General features: G+C 43.1%; 1 protein-coding gene across 2 annotated transcripts in view; it reads right to left on the bottom strand.

The window, feature by feature from the left end:
- The window catches only part of LOC306941285 (potassium channel subfamily K member 2-like), an 84,091-nt gene that overhangs the window by 16,610 nt on the left and 44,542 nt on the right, over window positions 1-22,939 (bottom strand). Inside the window, exons 1-3 of one of the 2 annotated variants that reach the window (XM_079526661.1) lie at window positions 20,901-21,092; window positions 17,998-18,308; window positions 681-798 (exon numbers count right to left, since the gene is read on the bottom strand). In XM_079526661.1, the coding sequence (XP_079382787.1) occupies window positions 681-798; window positions 17,998-18,308; window position 20,901 (430 nt within the window). In that variant the 5' untranslated portion in view covers window positions 20,902-21,092. Of the gene's footprint in view, window positions 1-680; window positions 799-17,997; window positions 18,309-20,900; window positions 21,093-22,939 lie in introns of those variants that run through there. The other variant, XM_079526662.1, reaches the window with a different exon arrangement.

The raw sequence follows: 22,939 nt of genomic DNA, 5'->3' as shown, positions 1-22,939 counted from the left end.
TCTCTACGGGCGTGTTTGGAAATACCGCACCGGAGTGCACTCGCCTATTAGTTTGCATTGCACAGTGCGATCAGTGCACTGTTTCCGAACACGCCCTATACAGTATATACTGAATAGTGTACACTATGCATTTGTCATTGTATCTCTGCTGTCGGGCAGAAACCAGATATACTGTATAGGCTTATATGTATATTTTTCAGGAAATTAAGAAAACCTTTATATTTTTTTAAGACAAAGCAAACTGCCTCATCAAAGTTGGTATTGTGATTTTATAGAATTATTGTCAGACACTTGCATATGTCAATATATTGTATTATCACCACTTTACCCCAATCCAGCTCAAATGTAGTCAGGAGGTTTTGTCCATCATTGATGAGAACAGCTGACAATGGATCTCCAAGCTGCACCACTGCAGGGGAGGAGAGAGGGCAAAACCAGCTAACTCCACCCCCTCCCAGCTGGTTTAGTAGACAGGATCCAATTTGGTTTGCTGGTTGTTAGCTGGTTTTGTCTAAGTGCTTTTTAATTGGTTCAATATTTTTTTAACCAACACACAAAGGGGGTTCAATAGCGTTCATTGATGAATAAATACATTTGAAAAAAGAAAACCCGGAAAAATGGAGTTAGCTGGTTTCTGCCCGACAGCGACTAGATTAGAAAGGAGATATGGTTACTCTTACCGATGGTGGTGATGACAGTGCCGGCAAAGAAAAAGGAGGAGCTGAGGTCCCACAGGCTTGTGTAATTGGATACCTTTCCTGTTGGGTTTACACCAGCGCGGACTGCTGAAACCACTTGCTGGAAACGACAGGGAAAGGGTGTAACATTTAAACACAGATATTCACACACATGCATACATTTGAAATGGTGATGTTGTCTTGATATGTCATGTGTACGTAACTCTCCACCAATAGACTATACTACATGCTGGCAGTCGTGTCCTACATCGATGTCGGATGTTTAGCTGTCCAAAAGTTCAGCACACAAACTATTGCAAAAACGACCTGCTGGTGGCGATATAATAGACCAATGTGAAAGGGGTGGCATTTCTTCATCGGACTTGTGGGCATGTGCATGCAATGTTTCATCGGACACTGCATTCATGATTTGAGGCATTTTGTTAAAAATGAGCCAATCTTAACCAATCAGTATGGAATCTGAAAAATCTGACAGATACGTCTTGATCACATCATGAGTACTGATTTGCATTCCCAATCATTGGACAAAATATATAGGAGTAATAAGAAAGAACTACGATTGTGCACACGCTGTGCACAATCACTCTGTGCACACACACTGTGCACACACTCCCTGGATGCCAGAGCAGAACCTCTGCCCCCACATTTTCTTTGCTTTGGAGTTGATTGGTATAGGAATGGAAAGTTGAGAATATGGGGACCTATCTTCGGCTGAAATTCCTATACCCTCTATTTGTGGATTTAGCAAGGGGCGTTCACGTGCAAAATGTGCTATCTTCGGACACCAGCCATATCCCTAAAACACCTGCGCTACCCGTTACATTATGCATACAGTATGTAGGTGTGGTTTGGGCGTTACATTGATAAAACCAATCACCATGCCTTTAAGAGAAGACTGCGCAAGCAATTATCCCTAGTGCAATCTTACACTCATCCTCTCTGCCCATGGAAAAGTGAGATCGCCTTGGAATACAATAATATTTGATACACAGAATTATCACTCACACATTACTGGTTATAGAAAACTTTAAATTAAAGCAATCTGCTTGTGTTCTTGATTAATTAAACTGAATGGTCCGTGTGGTTATAGCAAACGCAGATGAAACAGCATTGTATGTCTTTGATAAGCTTAACTGGCAACTGCGGATAAAAACACAATGCTTTGACACAAGGAATTAGTCTGGGTCTGTGCTACTCGACTCTGCCACTGCACACTAAACACTACACACTCGAGGTTTGATTCCTATGTGTCTAGTCTTAGATTACCTTTCAATAAAACCCTATTTGATAGATAGACATAAGTATCACCTACATGTTACTGATTATGGAGAATGCTATATTATTGTAATCCGCTGTTTATTTCCTACGCAATGGATACATTCAAACTGAAGCATATAATTTGGAGCAAATGGCATCGCGTGGCACAAATTGTCTTCATTGAATAGACTATTGTCTTATAAACACAATTAACACAAGGAATTGACACTGTCTGACTGTCACTTCTGCTGATTATAGAAAATGTTGAATCACAGAGATTCATGGAGAATTAGGAGAGAAGGAGAGCTCTGAATGTTGTGGCATTGTGCGTCCAGCGTCGATTCCCGATGTCCATTGCAGGCACGCTCTACCAAATTAATTTGGCATATTGGGTGGTTTTACAATACGCTATGCGCTTTCCCAAACGTGTGTGGGCAAGATAGCAATTTTAGGGATAATGCAACAATACGCGTACGGCCACACCTCCAGGTGCAAATAACGGAGTCGGCATAATGTATAGCAGGTAGTGCGGCCATAAGATACCATTTAGGTACAGTACCAACTGCCTTGTGTGTAATTCACGGGTATAGCGGGTAGTGCGAGGGGGCAAGGCATTGGCAAAGATAGGGCCCATGGTATGTAGTTCAAATGTGACATGGGTAATGTCTCTGGCCTATCTAGGCTTGCTCCTGCAGGAAAAACTAAAACTGATTTGCTCTGGCCAAACAGGCTAGAGCCAACAAGGGAGTTCTACAGAGCCTTTACCCCCTCTCTCTTCCCCGTCTCCATCACCCCACTGCTACCGACGGGTAGTAGCTGGCAGCAGCCGACTGATCAAGTTTGGTCGAGACGACACGATAGCGTGCACACCACCCATTCGACAACAGACCTTCGTCCACAAACGCTTTCAAATGCTTACCGCTATACCGACATCAGTGCGGTGGAGAGCTACCTATAAAATGTGTTGTGTGGAGTACTGTTCCCTTCCACTTTGAGGCTCCCAAATGTCCTGAGGTGGGTTAATGAATATTAGTGAAAATCACTGAATAATCATTTAGTCAATTGTGGCAAATGTCAGCTCTCTTGAGAAAAAAAGGACAGCAGATTGAAAACGAATTAACATAAAACAAAGAAAACACCTTGCAAATACTTGGGGCCGGAAGGCTGACTAATCAATCTTTTGTGGACTCGGAAAAAAAATGAAAGAAGAATCAGTCACACTTATTTATCGGAAACCGGTGCGTAATTACAGCAAAACACGGCAGGTGGTAGTGATTAGTCTGGCCTAAGCAAATGGTTGGCATTATGTGTGTGCTTGTGCATGTGCGTGCGTGTGAGTGTCTCTCTCAAGGCAAACATGCCCACTTGCCCAGCAGAGCGTGACTACCTTAAATACCAGACAAGCAGCATGGGGCAGCAGCAGGGCAGTGTATGCATACACTCAGACCTCTACTCTTATCACAGGAGTGTCTCCTGAGTTAAGCCGTCAGCAGGAGGCAGCAGAACACACGCACGCACGCACAAGCACAGTAGTACACACAATACATGTGTATGCACACTGAAAAGTACAGGGGATAAAGCCTCCATATCTGTCTCTGGATCCTGTAATAATTTAATGCCCTCCCCCCCTCCCGCACACACACACACGCACGCACGCACGCACGCACGCACGCACGCACGCACGCACGCACGCACGCACGCACGCACGCACGCACGCACGCACACACGCACACGCACACACACACACACACACACACACACACACACACACACACACACACACACACACACACACATACACACACACACACACACACACACACACATAAGATTAGTTCAGTGTGAAGAGTGGGTGTGAACTAGTGTGTGACCAAAACAAAACAAACCTTTGATGACCTTATGCTGTGCTCACAATAGCAGCAACAAAGCAACAGACTACAAGTTATTTTTCTGTGGAAGTCAGCAGCATGCAGCTAAAAACCGACGGCCGCCACTTGTCATGACGCGCTACAAAAGATAAGTTGACGTGTTATATTGTTTTTTTTACACTTAATTCAACCCTCCAATGATGCAGTGAATTAAGTGTCAATGTGTTGTGTGTTTTCGTTTCACCATTGTATTGTCTCTCCCCTTCTGTCCCTACAATTCCTGCTCTCTTCTGGAAATGGAAATCTACACAGTTGGTTCCCTCTTCTACAGTATTTCACCCACCATTTTTCATTTCATTTACCGTATGCAGTATGGCTTGAAGAACACTTCAACAACGGTTGAAGTGTTACAATGTAGCTGCACCAATTATCTTTTGTCGCTGCTGGTGTAAACGCAGCAATATACTCTCATTGGCAAATGCAGTAGTTTTCTCTCGTATTCTCCTGAGAATAATGGGGAGAATATGTTTTGCAACCCTTGCAAATGTAATTGCTCTTTTCTTACTTCACCAGCATGTGTATTGCTGGTCCACACTACGTATAGTCAGCAATTAACTGTTGGATGGAAGACTGAGGGGACGATGATTGATGGTCTTCTGCAAAATCCTGAGTGATCATTTATCTTCTATAATTTAACATAACCACTTGAGCCCTATTTCATATTCCGTTGCACGACAGAAATAAGTTTTGATATATCAGGAGAACAACCTTCTGCTACAGATGAGTCAGCAATACAAAAAACTCATTTTATTTGTTTGTCTGCTTTTATTTGTGAAAACCCAGGTGGCACACTGGCACAGAGGTATGGTATCTTACTATCTTTCCACTACGGGCACTACCTGTCAATCGTAACTGACTTTCCCTGACTCAGAGTCAGCAGCAATAATATCATGCAGGTGTGTGACTATAGTAACACACACCCTGCTGATATCTGTAACATTACTCGTGGTTTGTGCAGATGTCATAACTATGCTTAATGCTTGCTTACTTGTTCGGCATCAGGCAGGATGATTGTTTAGGGTGTATATGTTTGTATATGTTTTATTGTATAGGGTGTATCCATTTGTATACTTTTTATTAATAATTTATCGTGTTTTTATTGTGATGTTACGCTTCCTATGATTGTATCTTACTGTACTTCTAATGCCCTGTATCTCTCCACTACCGTGGCGTCTAGGGGGGCATGTTCAGGGGAGTGAAGCTGCATGGGCAGGGAGGGTGATCTTCGTCAATACAGGATAGGGCAAAATCAATTCATTCAGCACAGCTTTGATTTTCCCTAGTTTCCCTAGCAGTGCAGACAAGTAGCAAGTAACTAACTAATCAGACTCCCTGTAGTGGCTCTTCAAAATAAGACTCACTAATAGTATCAGAGGAGAAGACACAGTAGTGTACTATGGTTACTCAATATAGGTTTAATTTTGAATATTTGCAGTTGGAGACAAATCTAAACAAATCCATTCTCAATGAATGAATGAATGAATGAATGAATGACTAAGACAGGTGGGTGGTCATATAGGAGGAGGGACTGGATAAGGTGGGTGGTGCTAAGGTGAAATCCAGGTATACTTAATTAACTCAACTGTTGGCCACGTCTACAGAAAAACATAATTTTAAGAATTACTATACACTTTTCAGACAAAATTGTTCCTCCTTATATAATATAATAATAACATCTGATGATCATGGGTTTTTTTGGGGGGGGGTAAGAAAGATAATGATTGCTATCTAGCTCTGGCTCCTTTTAATCAGTTCTATTATTTTTCATGTTACAAATCAACATGGCAGCACGCTGTCCATGGTCCTGAACCAGCACACACACACACACACACACACACACACACACACACACACACACACACACACACACACACACACACACACACACACACACACACACACACACACACACACACACACACACACACACACACACACACACACACACACACACACACACACACACACACACACACAATTAACAGTAGGGCCGGGGAATCATTTTGTGTCACACCGCCCACACACTCCAGGCATACAGCGACTTGGGGTCGTTACAAAGTCAGGGAGCTGTCCGTTTCGATCCATCAAGCCCAGCAAACGGGATAGAGTATTCTCCATTAACCTGTGTGCAACCCTGAGACTGTTGGATGTGATTAGGCTACATGGGGCAGTGTGCGTGAAAGCAGAAATCGGCGAATAATGGATGGGAAACAGCGGAGCGAGGCGATAATGTAGTGACACCCATGCAGCAGACCTGTGACATGAGAGGCCACTGGCCGGAGGGATACGGCTTGATGAGATATGATGAGCATAACAAATGCAGGGGTCATGAATAGCTGCAGTATACAGTGCAATGCATGATGCTAATGTAAGTCATCCGCTCAGGTTGACACAAGATCATTAAAAAGCGCACGCACGCACGCACGCACGCACGCACGCACGCACGCACGCACGCACGCACGCACCCACGCACGCACGCACACACACACACACACACACACACACATTCAGGAAAACACACGGATGGCTTCCGTCTGCTTCTTTGTTTTCCGCAGCCTAGTAGACATACTAATGCAGAATTCTGGAATTCAACTCGATGCGACCGTGAAAACTGATAAAATGGGATAATCTGAAGCCTGTCTCTTGGCCGAGATAAACGATTAGACGTGAGGAGAGAGACCGAATTCCCGCTCTAGCTTTCCACATCACACACTCTTTTAATTGCTCCCTTTGAGGGAACGTTCGAAAGCATTGGCTTTTGATCATTGGGAGCATGCCAAAGGTGTGTATACTGTATACACATACTGTACATGTATGTATGTATGTCTGTGTGTCTGTGTGTGTGTGTGTGTGTGTCTGTGTGTCTGTGTGTCTGTGTGTGTGTGTGTGTGTGTGTGTGTGTGTGTGTGTGTGTGTGTGTGTGTGTGTGTGTGTGTGTGTGTGTGTGTGTGTGTGTGAGAGAGAGATAGATAGTGAAAGTGGGCAACACCTGTGTTGGGGCTGTGTGTGCATCAATAAATCATCAGAAGAATACCGGTAGTTCAACTAACCGATCTACATCGAGACGTTGTGAGCTTGTAGATCGGCTACTGGAACTATTTTAAAAGTTTTTTTAAAATAGTAAAAAATGGCAAATAAGTGTAGGGATAAGGGTTAAGGGGTGGCGCAAGATATAGCCCATGATGCATGCACTCACTGTAGTTCATATTTAATCTCGACGACACTGCAAATTAAGGAAATCTCAATGTCTTTCCAGAATAAATAAAGGTTTGAATGAATAGTCACAAGCTCTTGGTAATACTTTGACCCACTTCCAAACTGATTTGGGCATTCACATTTATTTAATTTTTTTTACTCAACAGCACTGTATAGTGTAATCCCAGTCATTCAAGTCTGGTATTACTTACTTGGCCAAGCAAGTATACAGTACAGTAAGTTAACAATTTGCGAGTGCTGCGGAAGGTGGTGAGATCAGTTGAACGCACCACAAGGAAGCTCTCTCCCATTCCTGCAGGATGCTACGACTGTTTCTGAAGATGCATAATGAAAAGCACTGGTGGTGGTATCTCACAGCTCTAGCCGCGGAAAAATATTTTTGCCTGCGGCTATCAGAGCCAAGGACAATATCAAAAAACAAAAACAAAAAAGAACAAAGGACAGAAACTGCATTCAAACTACGGAGCAGTTGCGCAAAAGTTTACTTTCACACTGTAGGTAGAACTTTATTTATCCCATGGGGGAAGTTCAGTTTCCAGAGGCAGCATTGCAGTTAGAGTGCAGATACTGAGGAAAAAGGTATGTATAGGAAAAGCATTCACGAGTCGACGTGGACTGGGGGGTGGAGAGTCGCCGCACCGGGCGAGTGCACGGGCGAGTCGACGTGGACTGGGGGGTGGAGAGTCGCCGCACCGGGCGAGTGCACGGGCGAGTCGACGTGGACTGGGGGGTGGAGAGTCCCCGCACCGGGCGAGTGCACGGGCGAGTTGACGTGGACTGGGGGGTGGAGAGTCGCCGCACCGAGCGAGTGCACGGGCGAGTCGACGTGGACTGGGGGGTGGAGAGTCGCCGCACCGGGCGAGTGCACGGGCGAGTCGACGTGGACTGGGGGGTGGAGAGTCTCCGCACCGGGCAAGTGCACGGGCGGCCCCGGCTGAACTATGACTCCATTTCAGGAAACAATATAATTTCAAAGCAACGCGGTTTGTTTTGAAAGCAGCTCTCACCAGATTAATCCTTGAGTGATAAAACATTTCTGCAAATTAGCTCACAATAGATAGTGAAGGCTTGACAGTTAATATTATTTTTGTACATGGTCTACTCACTGCCAATGGTTCTGTGTCAATTTCACCAGTGCAGTAATGTTACTGAGTGACCAGGCTACCAGCTGCTGTGCCTTCCCAACATACAGTAATGTTACTGAGTGACTGTGTACCAGGCTACCAGCTGCTGTGCCTTCCCAACATACAGCTGTTGTCTGTACAAGTGTAATAGCCTCTTCTACCTCATTCACCCCAATTATTTGAGCCAATGTGTCCCAATTTTGTACCAATTTCAGCCTTTCCGTATATTTTGGGCATGTCAAGGTTTTCAAAAAGTATATAAAATAGACTTAATCATTTTTCAAATTGATTAGAAAATGTTTTGACAAAATATTGGTAGTATTCGGTGTGCTCCAAAATCGTGTTCGGCATAAAATAAATAATAATCTGGCAGCGGTTGAGCTCTACCCCAAGGCTGATGCCAAATCTACTGCTGAGACCCTTTTATGTGCCACAAAAATTGCAATCAAACCTCCTGATGTCCCAAATATTATATTAGGAGATATTCATCATTGAATCGACAGAAGAAAGAAAAAGTAAATCCTTGATCATTTTTAATCACCTGCCCATTTTAATGTCACCTGCCCAGCACATTGAAATAAAATTAGATCTGTGACTCCATAAGGGGGCAAATTGTCACACTCACCACCACCACTTCTCCCTACCCCACACTGCCAGTCAGATCATAGACTCTGTTGATTCAGTCAGTCACACTTCAATGCAAGTTACTGTCCTGTCACTATTCTTGTATGTTTCCCTGTGCCTACAGCGAACCACAGAGCAGTGTGCTCGAAACGTCACTCACTCAGGTGGTGCCAAAAAATAAAGTCATTGAAGGCAGCTAACAATGTGCAAACTTGTATTTTTCTTTGACCTACAGCTAACCACAGCCTGAATCGTGACTCCAGACTCTGTCCCTGGGTCTCCTACCTTGCCTGTTCATTACTATTCATTACTCAGCGATCATCCTCGGTAGTCATTACCACCATAGATACCTCATTTGTGGCTGCAGTTCATTGGAGCGATGCAGCATTGCGCCCGCCATATTTTGTGTGGGGAAAGTCATGTCTGCTAATGCATGTACTGTATACCCCCCCCCCCCCCCCCTATGTCAGCAGAAGCAGGAGGTCTCTCCACAATTCAAATAATCATAACTCACTGAATTCTCAAACTTGTTAACAATGTCAGACATGTCGGCTAGTTTAAGATAAGACAGGGCTAGGCGACCGGTGCCCGGGGCACAAAGGAGGGTGATCACCGGTACACTGGCATAAGTGTGAGAGAGAGGATTTTTGGTTGAAAATAAACAATAATAATAAAAAAAAAAAGAAATAAAAAATATATATAATACTGTAAGCAGCGATAAGACAGGTCAAGCCACAAAAGTAATAAAGCAATAAAGAAAAAAGATATAGACAATGCCTGTCTTCTAATTAGTAGCGAAATACTACTTGATACTAAAGATAGCTTGGTAGCTACAATGACTGCATTAGGACTAACAAGTAATGTTATATAGAGAGGAGTGATGTCATACTCTTCCAAATTAACAATTATAGGTTGGAGATGATGTAATTTTTTTGTTACCTCCACGAATCAACCATGCATTAGCAGCAGGGCCCAGACTGGAATAGAAATGCGATTTCAAGGGGGGGAGGCTAAGAAAATCTTTTATGTTGCTTTTTTTTACGTCAAAAAAGTGGATATATAGAGCAGATAATATAATTAATTCATTGGGAGATCTAAAGGTTAGAGGTCCTTTGAGGAATGACTGTGAGCCAGGGCTGGACTGGCCACAGGTCATAACGGGCATTTTTCCGGTGGGCCGCGACCGTAGGGGGCCGCCATGATTCTTTTTTGACAGGCAGGCAGGCCAATAGGCGGCAGGCCACCAGGAAAGGTCCGGGCGTGCTGCCATTCTGCCAGTACTATCATGATAATTTCACTGTACCTGTATCAGTGAGTGACAAATAAACCCTCTACAAAGGGTTGTGTAGTTGTCTGTTGGTTTGTATCCAGGGCCGATTCTAGGCATAAGCGGCATAAGCGGTATAAGCAGTCGCTTAGGGCCACAACCACTGAGGGGGCCACATCACAGGGAGAAGATTTTATTTTTATTTTTTATGTATCCCCTATCCCATACATGGGCTACTGGTGGCCTGAGGGCCACATGTGGCCCCCACCTTCACTTAATGCAGCCCGCAGGTTAATATCAACTGTAGGTTGGGGGCCACATGTGGCCCCCAGTCTACAGTTGAGGGATGTTTATACCATCCCTCTACACTGGGGGCACTGTTTATACCATCCCTCTACACTGGGGGCGCTGTTTATACCATCCCTCTACACTGGGGGTGCTGTTTATACCATCCCTCCCCACTGGGGACGCTGTTTATACCAGTCAGTCTGTCATACCATCCCTCCCCACTGGGGACGCTGTTTATACCAGTCAGTCTGTCATACCATCCCTCCCCACTGGGGACGCTGTTTATACCAGTATCTCTGTCATACCATCCCTCCCCACTGGGGGGCACTGTTTATACCAGTCAGTCTGTCATACCATCCCTCCCCACTGGGGGCACTGTTTATACCAGTCAGTCTGTCATACCATCCCTCCCCACTGGGGGCGCTGTTTATACCAGTCTCTCTGTCATACCATCCCTCCCCACTGGGGGTGCTGTTTATACCAGTCTCTCTGTCATACCATCCCTCCCCACTGGGGGCGCTGTTTATACCAGTCAGTCTGTCATACCATCCCTCCCCACTGGGGGCGCTGTTTATACCATCCCTCTACACTGGGGGTGCTGTTTATACCATCCCTCTACACTGGGGGTGCTGTTTATACCATCCCTCCCCACTGGGGATGCTGTTTATACCAGTCAGTCTGTCATACCATCCCTCCCCACTGGGGACACTGTTTATACCAGTCAGTCTGTCATACCATCCCTCCACACTGGGCCCCCACATGTGGCCCCCACCTTCACCTAATGCGGCCCGCAGGTTAATATCAACTGGCGGCCTGAGGGCCACATGTGGCCCCCACCTTCACCTAATGCGGCCCGCAGGTTAATATCAACTGGCGGCCTGAGGGCCACATGTGGCCCCCACCTTCACCTAATGCGGCCCGCAGGTTAATATCAACTGGCGGCCTGATCTAACCTCTTAATTTTGATCTCAAAGTGCACCAGATTGAAGCATTTTCATGGCAAATTTACAGATTTTTCTGGACCGGGGGGGGGGGGGGGCCCGGCGGTGCAGTGCAGGGGGGGGGGGGCACATAATATTATGTTGCTTAGGGCCACTAAACGCCTAGAACCGGCACTGTATCATTTATGTTGTTCTGTAAAAGTGGTGGTATTAGGGCTTGTTTGTGTGTGTGTGCCTCGACGGAGTGGGTGGTAGAGTTTCTGCTATCTGCGCGCTGGTTGTGGTGGGCCGGTCTGGGCCAAATTCACGCGAAAATGACCGGGCTGAATTTTTGTCCCAGTCCAGCCCTGCTGTGAGCTTCAGTTCTTGAGCGATTCCCACAACCGAATTTCGTGGAAAACGACAGCACAGAACTTCCAAAACTGGGCTCTTAACCCTTCTGGCTTGACCTCTAAAAATAAAAATAAATGCAGTCCCTCACATTTGTACCTACAGTATGTAAATTACATCCTGCACGTAATTCTACATTCATTAAAACCCTGAACTCTGACTCGGGGGCGGGGGGGTGAGTCTGGGGGATAGGTGGGTTATTGCTCTGAGTCTAATGATCAGTATAACAATGTGAAAGAAAATATTTAAAAAGAAGGGAAAAGTTTATATACAGTAAGTGAACAATCAAAATATGTGCTGTCATTAAAATTAACTAGACCGTACGTGCCCGTCGCAGTCGGCCACCGGCCTACTTGGGAATGATGCAACTTTGGAACCTAATGATATACGTTGTCATAGCACCCGTTTTAACTGTCAGCCAGTGTCCCACATGGAGATCTGTGTATGTGGCAGGTGCCTGTGCCCACTGGCAGAGCCTGATTGGAGCCTCAAGGCAGAGGCTGGAAATTGCACAGATGAAAGGAGTTGGCCTCATTAGGCCCACTGGCAGAGCCTGGCCCAGGTGAAAGGAGTTGGCCTCATTAGGCCCACTGGCAGACCAGAGCCTTTTGTGGTGGTTCTGGAGAACCGTGGGTCCGACTGACTCGATACCGGGCACTGCACTCCCTGTGGGGGTGTGGAACGCGTGAAGTCGGTGGGTGAAACGGTGCATTACACACACACACACACTCACGCACACACGCACGCAGAGACGTGGCACATTTATAGTAGGATGTTGACATCAATGACATGGCACACTGAGTTACATAGGCTATCTAGGCTATCTAGGCTATACGTGGTTAAATCAAAATAAAATCATACCAAAACAAATCTACTTTCATAGATAGTAAGAGTATGGCTACAAAACATAAAAAGTCTCAGGTACTTCTTTAAAACGTAGGCATATTTCTTGCAATGGAGTTACGGCAAGCTTCCCTACATAATATGAGTGTGGTGTTGACATGCGGCCACCTATTTATGTCTAAGGCCATTACGCCCTCGCCTAGGCCTACTCCATCCCTGGCTTTCCGCACTACTGGATTCCACTCAGCCTTGGCTACCTGCCATTACTTTCTGACCGGCTACGTTACGTACCTGCCTCTGTGTCCTGGCCTGCACTTGGGTTCAATATATTAGCCTTAAAATGTAAATGTCTAAGGCGGGACCTGCCATGTTTCATCTGATCATAACTTTGTGCATCTGTGTTAAAAAGACAGGTGAAAGTCTGGCTGAGAATAGTTCCGCTTCCCTCTAGGGGTGTTTCAATTGCACAGACTGGTCAGTGTTTCAGGAGGACTCCTCTGTGACAGTGATGAACATACAGATGTGTACATCTCCTTTTATAAGGACGGACTCTGTGAATCATTCCTAACACCAAACCATGGTTTTCCCAAAACATTAAACGGTTTGATAAAAGGAAAAATAAAATAAAAAGGTGTAAACTGTGGTACTGAAGCAGAGTTAAGAAGAGAGCTTTGAATGAATTTAACGAGGATTACGAGATCATGGCAGCAGAGGCTTTGCTCTGTATAGTTTACATTCTGATAAACACCTGCCTTTTCTTTCTTTTTTCTGCACTGCATGAGATAAGAAAAAATAGCACTGCCTCTCCAGCATTTAAGATTGATTGTACAGACAACTCTGTAGTCTGTAGCATCTTTTAGAATATGTTTACACAATATCTTAATCAGTGGATGGTTCCTATTAGCTTTGGAAACATTCCAGTATTGTCCCCGGTAGCCAGCCAAGAGAAGAATTCTCAATTTCAAATAAAGCAGGCGCTTTTATAGAGACGCTTTTATAGAGACTTACAAAGTGCAAGGTCAGAGCTTTTAAAGACTTTAAAATAGAACTGCAGATGTCAAAAATGCTTAAGTGGCATGAACACTAGTCAATAAATTACAGGGTAAATGGTCAAGTAAATAGGGTGAAAAAACAATTAACTGCTACAAAGTAACTAGGATACCAGGTAAAGATCAAACCTAGCATCTGTCTAAACCAAGGCATCCCAAACATTTTCCACCGTAATGTAATACATTTTGAATGAATAACTTAAGCCCCTGAAAATAGCCGATCTACAAGCTCATAACACGTCGCAATGAAACTTGATGTGAGCTAGTACATCGGCTATTTTCACTATTCACATTCGCATTCACATTTTTTGTTGAATGTTTTAACTTAATTATTTTTACATTTCTTTTAATATAATAGAATACAAAAACACAGAGTGTTTGGGAAACACTGGTCTAAACAACATGCTACAGTAGCTAAATAACATTCTTAGAATTTGTGGTCAGACAAGTATATGACTATCTAACATAATTACATTATGGCAAGGAATGGGGAGTGCTAGGGGGTGAGGTGGAACTGTGGCAGACTGGGATGTGATTCTGTATCTGTACTCAGTTCAGAAAAATATCCATATACTGTATATGTGGACAGAACCTTTGAGGGGCGCTAGCCCCTCCTACAGTATATCTAGCTTTTGGTGTGTGTGTGCACAAACTTTGTCCTACACAAACATTAAATTCCCATTGACAATGAATGGACAATTTGTCGACATAGTGTCTGAGCAAATAGCCCTTTAGTGTCTAATTTACGTCATGGTGATGTACGATGATAAGAGCGACCCTTTCACACGGGTGTGATTTATTATTTCTCTTCGACGTTCAATACCGTCCAGAGAGTATAACGTGTCCTTTTAACTCAATCCTAAACGGATTGGATGGATAATGGACTTTTTAACTGGTAAGTCAGTGTGCTCTCTCAATTTGGTACTGCTCATCTACCGGTTGCCCTTAAAGGTTGCCATCTCTCTTCCGCACCGAGTGCCACAGCTGCAACTATAAGATCAGTCACATTTTAAAGTTTGCTGATATTTCTCTTATTGTTAGCCTTCTTGAAGGGGAGGAACAGGATTGTGGGCCGGTGGTGGATGATGGTGGATGATGGCTTGGTGGTCTCTCTCCAAAAATGAAAGACATGGAAAGTCAAAGCCAAGCCCCCTGCCTACTTACTATCTAGTTAGTAGATACACATATTTATATATTGCCCTTGATAAAAACTGTGTTGGTTTAGAAAAACATCCATAGTGTAGTCAAGGTGACTGGGTTCTATATTAGATCCTCTAGCATTTCGATCTATTCTACACAATGGGCTCTAATGTATTTACCTGCAAGTATTAAACATTGGGCTCCATCTTATGCCATGCTTTATCCGCAAGTAATAAAAATGTTCCGTGAATTACGCATTTAGCTTCCACTATGCGTAAACGTTATCTTGCGGCCCCACAACCCACTATTCATTTTGCCGACACCTATAGGGTGGAGGTGTGTCTGTAGGCGTGTCGATGTGCTTTCCCTATATTTGCTATCTTATGCACACATGTTTAGGACAACGGAAAGTGCCTCTTCAAACCACCCGTAATGCAAATCCGTTTGATAAAAGAATGCGCTCCTCATTTGCGACCAGGTGCGACCTGAGTTGGAGCTGCCTCGGCTTGACGCATGCATGTTGCAGAACATTCACAGCTCAGAGGTCTCATTCTATTCTGTCAATTCCTTGTGCTCATTGTGTTTAATTGTCTAGGCAAATAAGTTATTAGATTTGTTCCAAGGCGCACTGTGCGCGATTCCCTCGTTCAGTTTCATCACCTCATCACCCCATTATGCAGCAAATATGTAATGGATTAAAATAATGTAAAATTCTCCATAATCAGTAACACATAGTTGATACTTGTGTCAACACAACTTGGCTGTGTTGGTCACGGATTGGATGGCAGATAGTCAGATACTGGACACACAAAACCCTCTGTATCTAATATAAATGTATTCCAAGGCAGCACACGTTGCTCTTCCATAAGGCAAGATCGAGGGCATAATGGGTTATGGCTAATTGTCTTTATTCAAACCGCAGCCATCTTGCCTGCAAGGTGCTACCTAGGTGCTACTTCCCATAGACAGCCCATTCATCCAAACAGAAAAGTCCTCTCTAATTATATTAAAAACGTCAAAATCACCAACATTGCAGTGGTAGGGAAAGCTTGAATTATCCTCTTTCTATCTGCAAAGTGTTTGTTTCATAAAAATCCACCGTAGACATTTTATGAGCTACTTCCTGTCAAGAAATTCCTTCCATGTGATTTTTTTCTAAGTGTTGGAGTTTGGAAGCGCTTGTTGAATATCACTCAATGGCCCATGCGTACCACCTGTTTTGAATTTGCACATAGCAGGCGGCAACACAGGTACTGGGGAGGCACTGGGGGGGCACTGGGGGGACACTGGGCAGACAGAGTTGGGACAGAGTTTAAAAAAAAAATGGCGCTCGAAGCCGCTGCTTCGTCGGCCTGTAGGAAGAACCGGGCCTGGACGTTTGTATTATTGGTTTGGAAACCTGAATCTGTCCAATAAGCAACTGACTGAGAGAAAACGCTAATGTTACTGCCGTCGAATTATAAAACAATTCACTATAAACAGATGCTATCAAATATCACTGACTGACTGTTGTAACGATACAGAGACACCTCCCTGACAATATCGCTGAGACAGTTTATTTATTTTTGGACCACAATGCTTATATGAGACCATTTAAAATGAAACTTCTACAGCCCTGGAGCGAGTGACATCAGGACTTCGGTAGAGATTTCACCGTCTGTCCGCTCCGCTGTAGTGCTGACATAATGAAGTGACATTTTTCTAAAGAGTGTCTCAGCCCTACGGTCGCTCCTCGCCTTTAAGGCGTCTTACTGATGTTAAAATGGTCAGCAAGATCTCATGGGGTTGTACATTTTCAGTAACGAGCAGTTCCTTAGGAGGACTAATGCTATATTGAAATGCCAGGGCCATCCACTCCGGAGTTTGAGCTACTGTATAGCCCCCAGGTTGACGTTTCAGAACTCTTCTAATGCTATTGTAAGGCTTAATGGCATATAGCACTAATTAATTCCTTGCACTCGTATGTATACAAACATATTTGCAAACCTTTTGTAATTGCTATCAATTTCTATTTCCCTACATTACCTTTGTGATTTATTGTGTTGTCGTTGATGTTGTCTTTTTTTAATCCTGTTTTTATGTAATTGCTGGCTGCAAAACAATTCTCCCCAGAGGGAAAGTAAAGATAAACTAGAACATTGGTTGTCATAAATTCACTCTCTCAACACAATCCTGGCGATATGGAGCCGTATAATGAGTATGTACAATAAAACAATGTTCACTTTCGCACTTGGCCAGTTACATTTAGCGCAGCCACAATAGTGCAGCTCACAAATCAAAGCACAGCATACATTATTGACAGATATAATTCATGTATATTCATGCCCCTTCCTTGGCCCAATTTTGAAAATGGAGGAGGCTACCGTATTTCTTTTATAAATAACCAATTGGATGTGAGATTATGTGGGAGTGCACAATTAACACGCCCCTGTTGATTAATGAAACAAACAAACAAAAAAAACACAAGCTTGTAAATTAATACCTCATATGTGTTTCCAACCTCCCCAATATCTTGCAGATTCTAACAGCCTTAATATCAAGAAGGGGGGGGGGGGCTATTATCACTCTATATTCTTTACAGTATGTTGCTGCTAAAACCAAGTGTGCTGGTGGGAACCCAATCTGGCTGCAGAATGCAGATTGATCAGTGATGATGTAACCTATTATTATGCTCCAGGACCTTTCAGTTGAGGAGGAGGAGGAGAACACATTAGAGATGTAATCATTACCAGCAATCCAATCAAACTGTCCAATATGCTACTTGAAATCCGAGGGGATGTGTTCCATCATCACCCACAACAAGTTCCCTTCAAATCTATAAACCCACCCAAGCAAGAAAATTAAGTTGATGGATCAGTGTGCTTGAGATTAGCCTGTGGGGATCAACAAGTTATGATCTGATCACACTTAATATGATTAATCTTGGGATATGTTTCAGATTACAGCATCTTCTTTGTCTAAATATTACATACCAATGGGCAAAGGCCATACTGTCAGTCAGTCAGTCAGTCAGTCAGTCAGTCAGTCAGTCTGTCTGTCTGTCTGTCTGTCTGTCTGTCTGTCTGTCTGTCTGTCTGTCTGTCTGTGAAGTTTAGTTGAGGATACAAGAGCATTCTTAAAGATATTTCCCACAAAAAAACAACTCCGGCCAGGCTTCAGGAATAGCGGCGGTGTGGAGAAGAACAGTATGGAACTCATGATTAATCAGTGTGGTGCTGCTACTTAAACCAACCTTGACCAGGTCTTCCAGTTCCGAGGAGTTGACACAGGCGTGCTCGGCTAAAAAGTCCAGTTTCTCTGCTAGGATGGCCAGTTTCTGGGAACTCTCGTGCGGCTGTTCCAGTGCCCGGAACACCATGGCCCCGATGATGAGGTAGACCACTACCAGGCAGAAGATGGCCGACACAGTCTTCCACCTCACGGTCATCCTGCTCTCATACTCTTCCTCAGGGAAGTTCAGCACGAGCGGTTTGGCAGAGAAAGAGAGGCGTGGCTTGAGGTTGTGGGCGGCAGACCTTGGATCAAGAAGATCAGGTGCGGCCACTGTAAGTACAAAAACATTTTTTTTTCTTCTTTTCTTTTCACATCTCAATTTAGGCAAACAACATTGTCAGACATTTATAACGGTCTGGTCCCATAAACATGTTTACACATAAACACTGACATAGACATTTCATATATTATGTCAGTAATAGAAATAATAATATCTCAAATTTATATAGCACTTTTCTAAGTACCAAAAGACACTTTACATGGCGGGGGGGTGGGGGGGTTAGAAAACAACAAGAAAAGAAAGAAAAAATCTATAAAAACAGTGGAATGATGATGATAAAAGGGTTCAGTTTGAGCAGTTTTAAAGGTTTGGAGGGTGAGGGCATCTCTGAGACTGAGTATTGGGGAGTGCATTCCACAGTGTTGGGGCAGCAAAAGCAATTTGCTCTATCAAAGCAACATTTCAGCCAACCTATTAGTTTATAATGAAATGTGTCATTTGGTCCATTATAGGATCCTTCTTCCAGATTGATCCATGACGCTTCATCCTCTCTCGAAAATAAGGAGCAGGATATCAGAAATCTATATGACAAATGTTTGAATAAAAATAACTGATTGTGTTGCACTTGGAATTGTAGGAGTAGAGGCATACATTTTCAGTTCAACATATACATATTGTGAAAATAGCCGTTCTACAAGCTGACACTGACTTGCAAAGCGAGGTGTTGTGAACTTGTACATGGCCAATGTTTTTATAGTACTTTAGTAGTATACTATACTTTAGTATAGTTTGTCGATTACTTTTGATGCACTAATAGCCTTCTTTTTTAGGTCTAAACAGTCCTTAAATTGTCACTTCACTGTCAACTGGGGATGACAAATCGTACTCCCAGGGTGATTAAATATTCATGATACATTAGCCTATATAGCCAACTTTTCAAAATTTCTGAACGAAATGAGCCTATTCACTCAGTTTTCAATATGTTACACTTGATAATGTTGTGCTGAAAATCTTTAATTAAAAGTTGATGTCATGTAAATAATTACAGCTTTTGGTTCCCAGTTGTTGGTCATTACTGCTTGCTTGGATGTCTGATATTGACTTTTTTACCGATATCCCGATTCCAACTCCTAATTTCCGATACCGATATTAACCGATATCAACCGATACCAATATATGCGGGCTTTTTCCAGTGGTGGAAAAAGTACTCAAAATATTTACTTAAGCACAAGTATAAATACTGCAACTGTACGAAAGTATTGGTATCAAAATGTTAAATGTAAAAGGTACCAAAAGTACCTTTTAAAAGTACTCATTATAAAGAATGTCTCATTTCAAGTTTTCAAATGTATAAACATCATTTGAAAATAGCAGATCTACAAGCTCACAATGTGTCGCATTGCAACACACTGTGAGCTTGTAGATCTGCTATTTTCTGCTAAAATAATAAAAGTAACTAGTAGGCCCCTAACTAAAGTTTTCAAATAAATGTAGTGGAGTAAAATACAGAACTCTGAGATGTAGTGGAGTAGAAGTAAAAGTATTGGAAATTGGAAATACTCAATGAAAGTGCAAATACCTCAGAATTGTACTTAACTAGGCCTACAGTACTTAAGTAAATGTACATCACCACATAGATGTGGAGGCCTATTTGCCAGTGCAGAAGCATCAGATAACGAGCACCAACGAGGACCAGCCCAGGTGCACACTGCACAGACACACTCTGCAGTGCTTTAATGTAAAAGTGAGTGAAGCTTCAAGCTCATTTCTCTCCGCGAAAAATAAAATAAAATAATACTGATACCGATATTTTCCGATATTAATTCTGTATGCATATATCGGCTGATAATATCGGGAGGCCGATACTATCGGACATCCCTGCAGTGCTTGCCATTATATTTAACTCTAAATCCACACATATATATATATATAGGCTTTTTAGTTTATTTCTTTTCGCCATTGTAATTTGTGTTCTTGCAGGCACTGTGAACACATTATTCCCCATGCATGCATTTTAATTGTTGATGAGTTGGACACTATACTTTATATATATATATATATATGTTTTATTAGTTATTGAAATTCGGAAACATTATGGTTCACACGCTAAGAGCATGAGCTATAACTGAATTATAAGTGGCTTTGCATTAAAAATTAAAGATCTTTTCCCACAGCCTCCTTTTCTAAGGAGGTTGATATAGACGATGTTACGCAACAACCACTCCAAGGAGTCCAGGGAGCCTACTGGCTACATAGAACTGGTGTTTACAAATACACATATCTTAAAGATACCATCAGCCATTTAATTTGCACAATGCACTGATTGATTAATTGACCATTTCCTTTATTTTTCACCCACATATTATGGTACCAAAACACTATAGTGTCATGAGTTGGCGTCTGTTGTTTATCTGATTTACCAGCTCAACCAATAAGAGGGTTGACCAGCTTTTTGGAATAAACAATCGATAACCCCCTCAGCATCTTTGCCCAGCTGACAGCCTATACACTGACCGAGCGCAGCGGACAGCTGGCTTGAGTGAGTAGGCGATCACTAGACTAGACATGTCACTCTAGTCTGCCATGCATGTGCGTTTGTTTGTTTGCATTTACAATTCCAAAACGAGTGATGGAGCACTTACTTCTTCTCTACCATAAGCACTTTTCTTGCTGTTCCTCATCGGCAGATCTTTGCCAAAAGCAACCGTCTGTGAGTGATCTTTGGGTTTATAGCACTCCGACGCTCCCATCAGGGGACGTTACTCTTTTCCACATGACATTAAATATAGAGACGTATACTTTCCCCTTCCACCAAAAAAAACGAATAAAAAATGTATTTCAGTCTTTTCCAGTAGATAAAATCCAACCGAAATATCCAAAAGTCAGAACACCGTGTTCCTATCCAAGAAGAGCGCGCGGAGATGCGGCGTAAAGCGAGGGCGAAGTGGAAGCAGATGATCCACTCAATCCGTCCAGTTCTTCCCAGACACTGTACCCAGACATAAAGGAAACAATGGTTTCCTCCGGACGCCGGAGCGCGTACTGTAGTAGCGGGTTGCCTCGTTCAACACCATGTTACGCAGGGAGGCGTGCATGCGCTTTGGAAGACGAGAGAGAGAGTGAGAGAGTGTGAGAGAGAGAGAGAGAGAGAGAGGGAGAGAGAGAGAGAGAGAGAGAGAGAGAGAGAGAGCGCGCGCGGCGGGGGGAGGTGGGGGCGTCTCATAGCAGACCAGTACAGGTATACCTATCTCTCAGAGAGATTTGGTCTGAGATGTTAAGGCTTTATGGCATATATGACAATGTCCAGAAAATATTTTGTGCCAGGGACCACCATTATATATATATATATATATATATATATATATATATATATATATATATATATATATATATATATATATATAGGATCAATTATATAGGCCTACAAAAATTGCCAAGATTTAAAATAAACAATAAAATAAATAGCCGATCTACAAGCTCACAATGATTACGTTGTGAGCAATAGATGTGCTATTTTTTAACAGCCAACGTAAATATGGTTAAAGTGTTAAACTGTTCTTCATTTTGCCATGCATGTAAAAAGCCCCTCAAGGACCCCACTTTGAGAAGCACTCCTTCAGAGAGAAAGCCCCCAAATGTAATAGTTGCCGAGAAAGCCCCCAAATGTAATAGTTGCCGGGGAAGGTATAGGCTTACACAAGCTGTCACACACACTAGCACCTGCTGACCGATAACAGCACTATGTCACTTACACTGTGCTGCTCAGAGCATGCAGCACACAGTGCGCTTCATTTGTCTCAGTCGCTCACTTTCCCTATAACCCAGTGGTTCCCAAAGTGGGGTCCGGGGACACCCAGGGGTCCTTGAGGCTGTTCCAGGGGGTCCCCAGCTAAATGATAGTTTGGAACCAAATGGACCGTTATGGGTCTATAACTCTGAGTGTACAGATAGGGTTCCATTTGTACACTCTCGGAGTTAAATTAACATTGATTTTACAATATAAATTGGGGGTCTCAGAGATAGAAAGGCCATTAAATGTCCGTAGACCAATGCATGTCAAACAGTTTTTTTGTTTTGTTTTTTTACAGAATTTTACAAATTCTTATTCATTTTGTATTATTTTTTATGATGAATTATTACACTTTGGCGGCACTTTGGCAAGTCTTGTGTTAATGATAATTAAAAACAAAATATAGGAAATGAAAAATGATACTTGCGATACTTGCGACCCATGAAAATGGTTCACTGGCCCAAAACTTGGTCCCGACTCCCTGCCTATACAGCTCGCTGGAAACCTCAACAGCCGAGGGAATTAGATTGCAGATATCCGTTTGATTTGGCCCTTCTAGGAGAAGTGCACCTCCTCCCTGATGCTAGAGGAGGTACAGTCCTTCTGCCGGATGATGCTCATCAGGAGTACAAGCATGCTTCACACAGTAATGCAGTGATTTCACATGCACCAAAGGCCAGTAACAGTGAAGGGCACAATGATTTAATTCATCAGGAGAGGAGACTGATGATAAGCCTGTGTGCTTATACGTCCCTGATGTGACTTATGATCAGCCTTTAGTTATAGATATGGCCACCACTTCCTGCATTAAGAATAAGTAAAGGGTTGGTCAGACATTTTCCATAATTTGATTGCATTGTTGTGTGTGGGTGTGTGTGTTGGTGTGGGTGT

Source organism: Electrona antarctica, assembly GCF_951216825.1.
Source record: "Electrona antarctica genome assembly, chromosome: 17".
NCBI lineage: Eukaryota > Metazoa > Chordata > Actinopteri > Myctophiformes > Myctophidae > Electrona > Electrona antarctica.
This window is presented reverse-complemented; position numbering and strand designations above follow the sequence as displayed.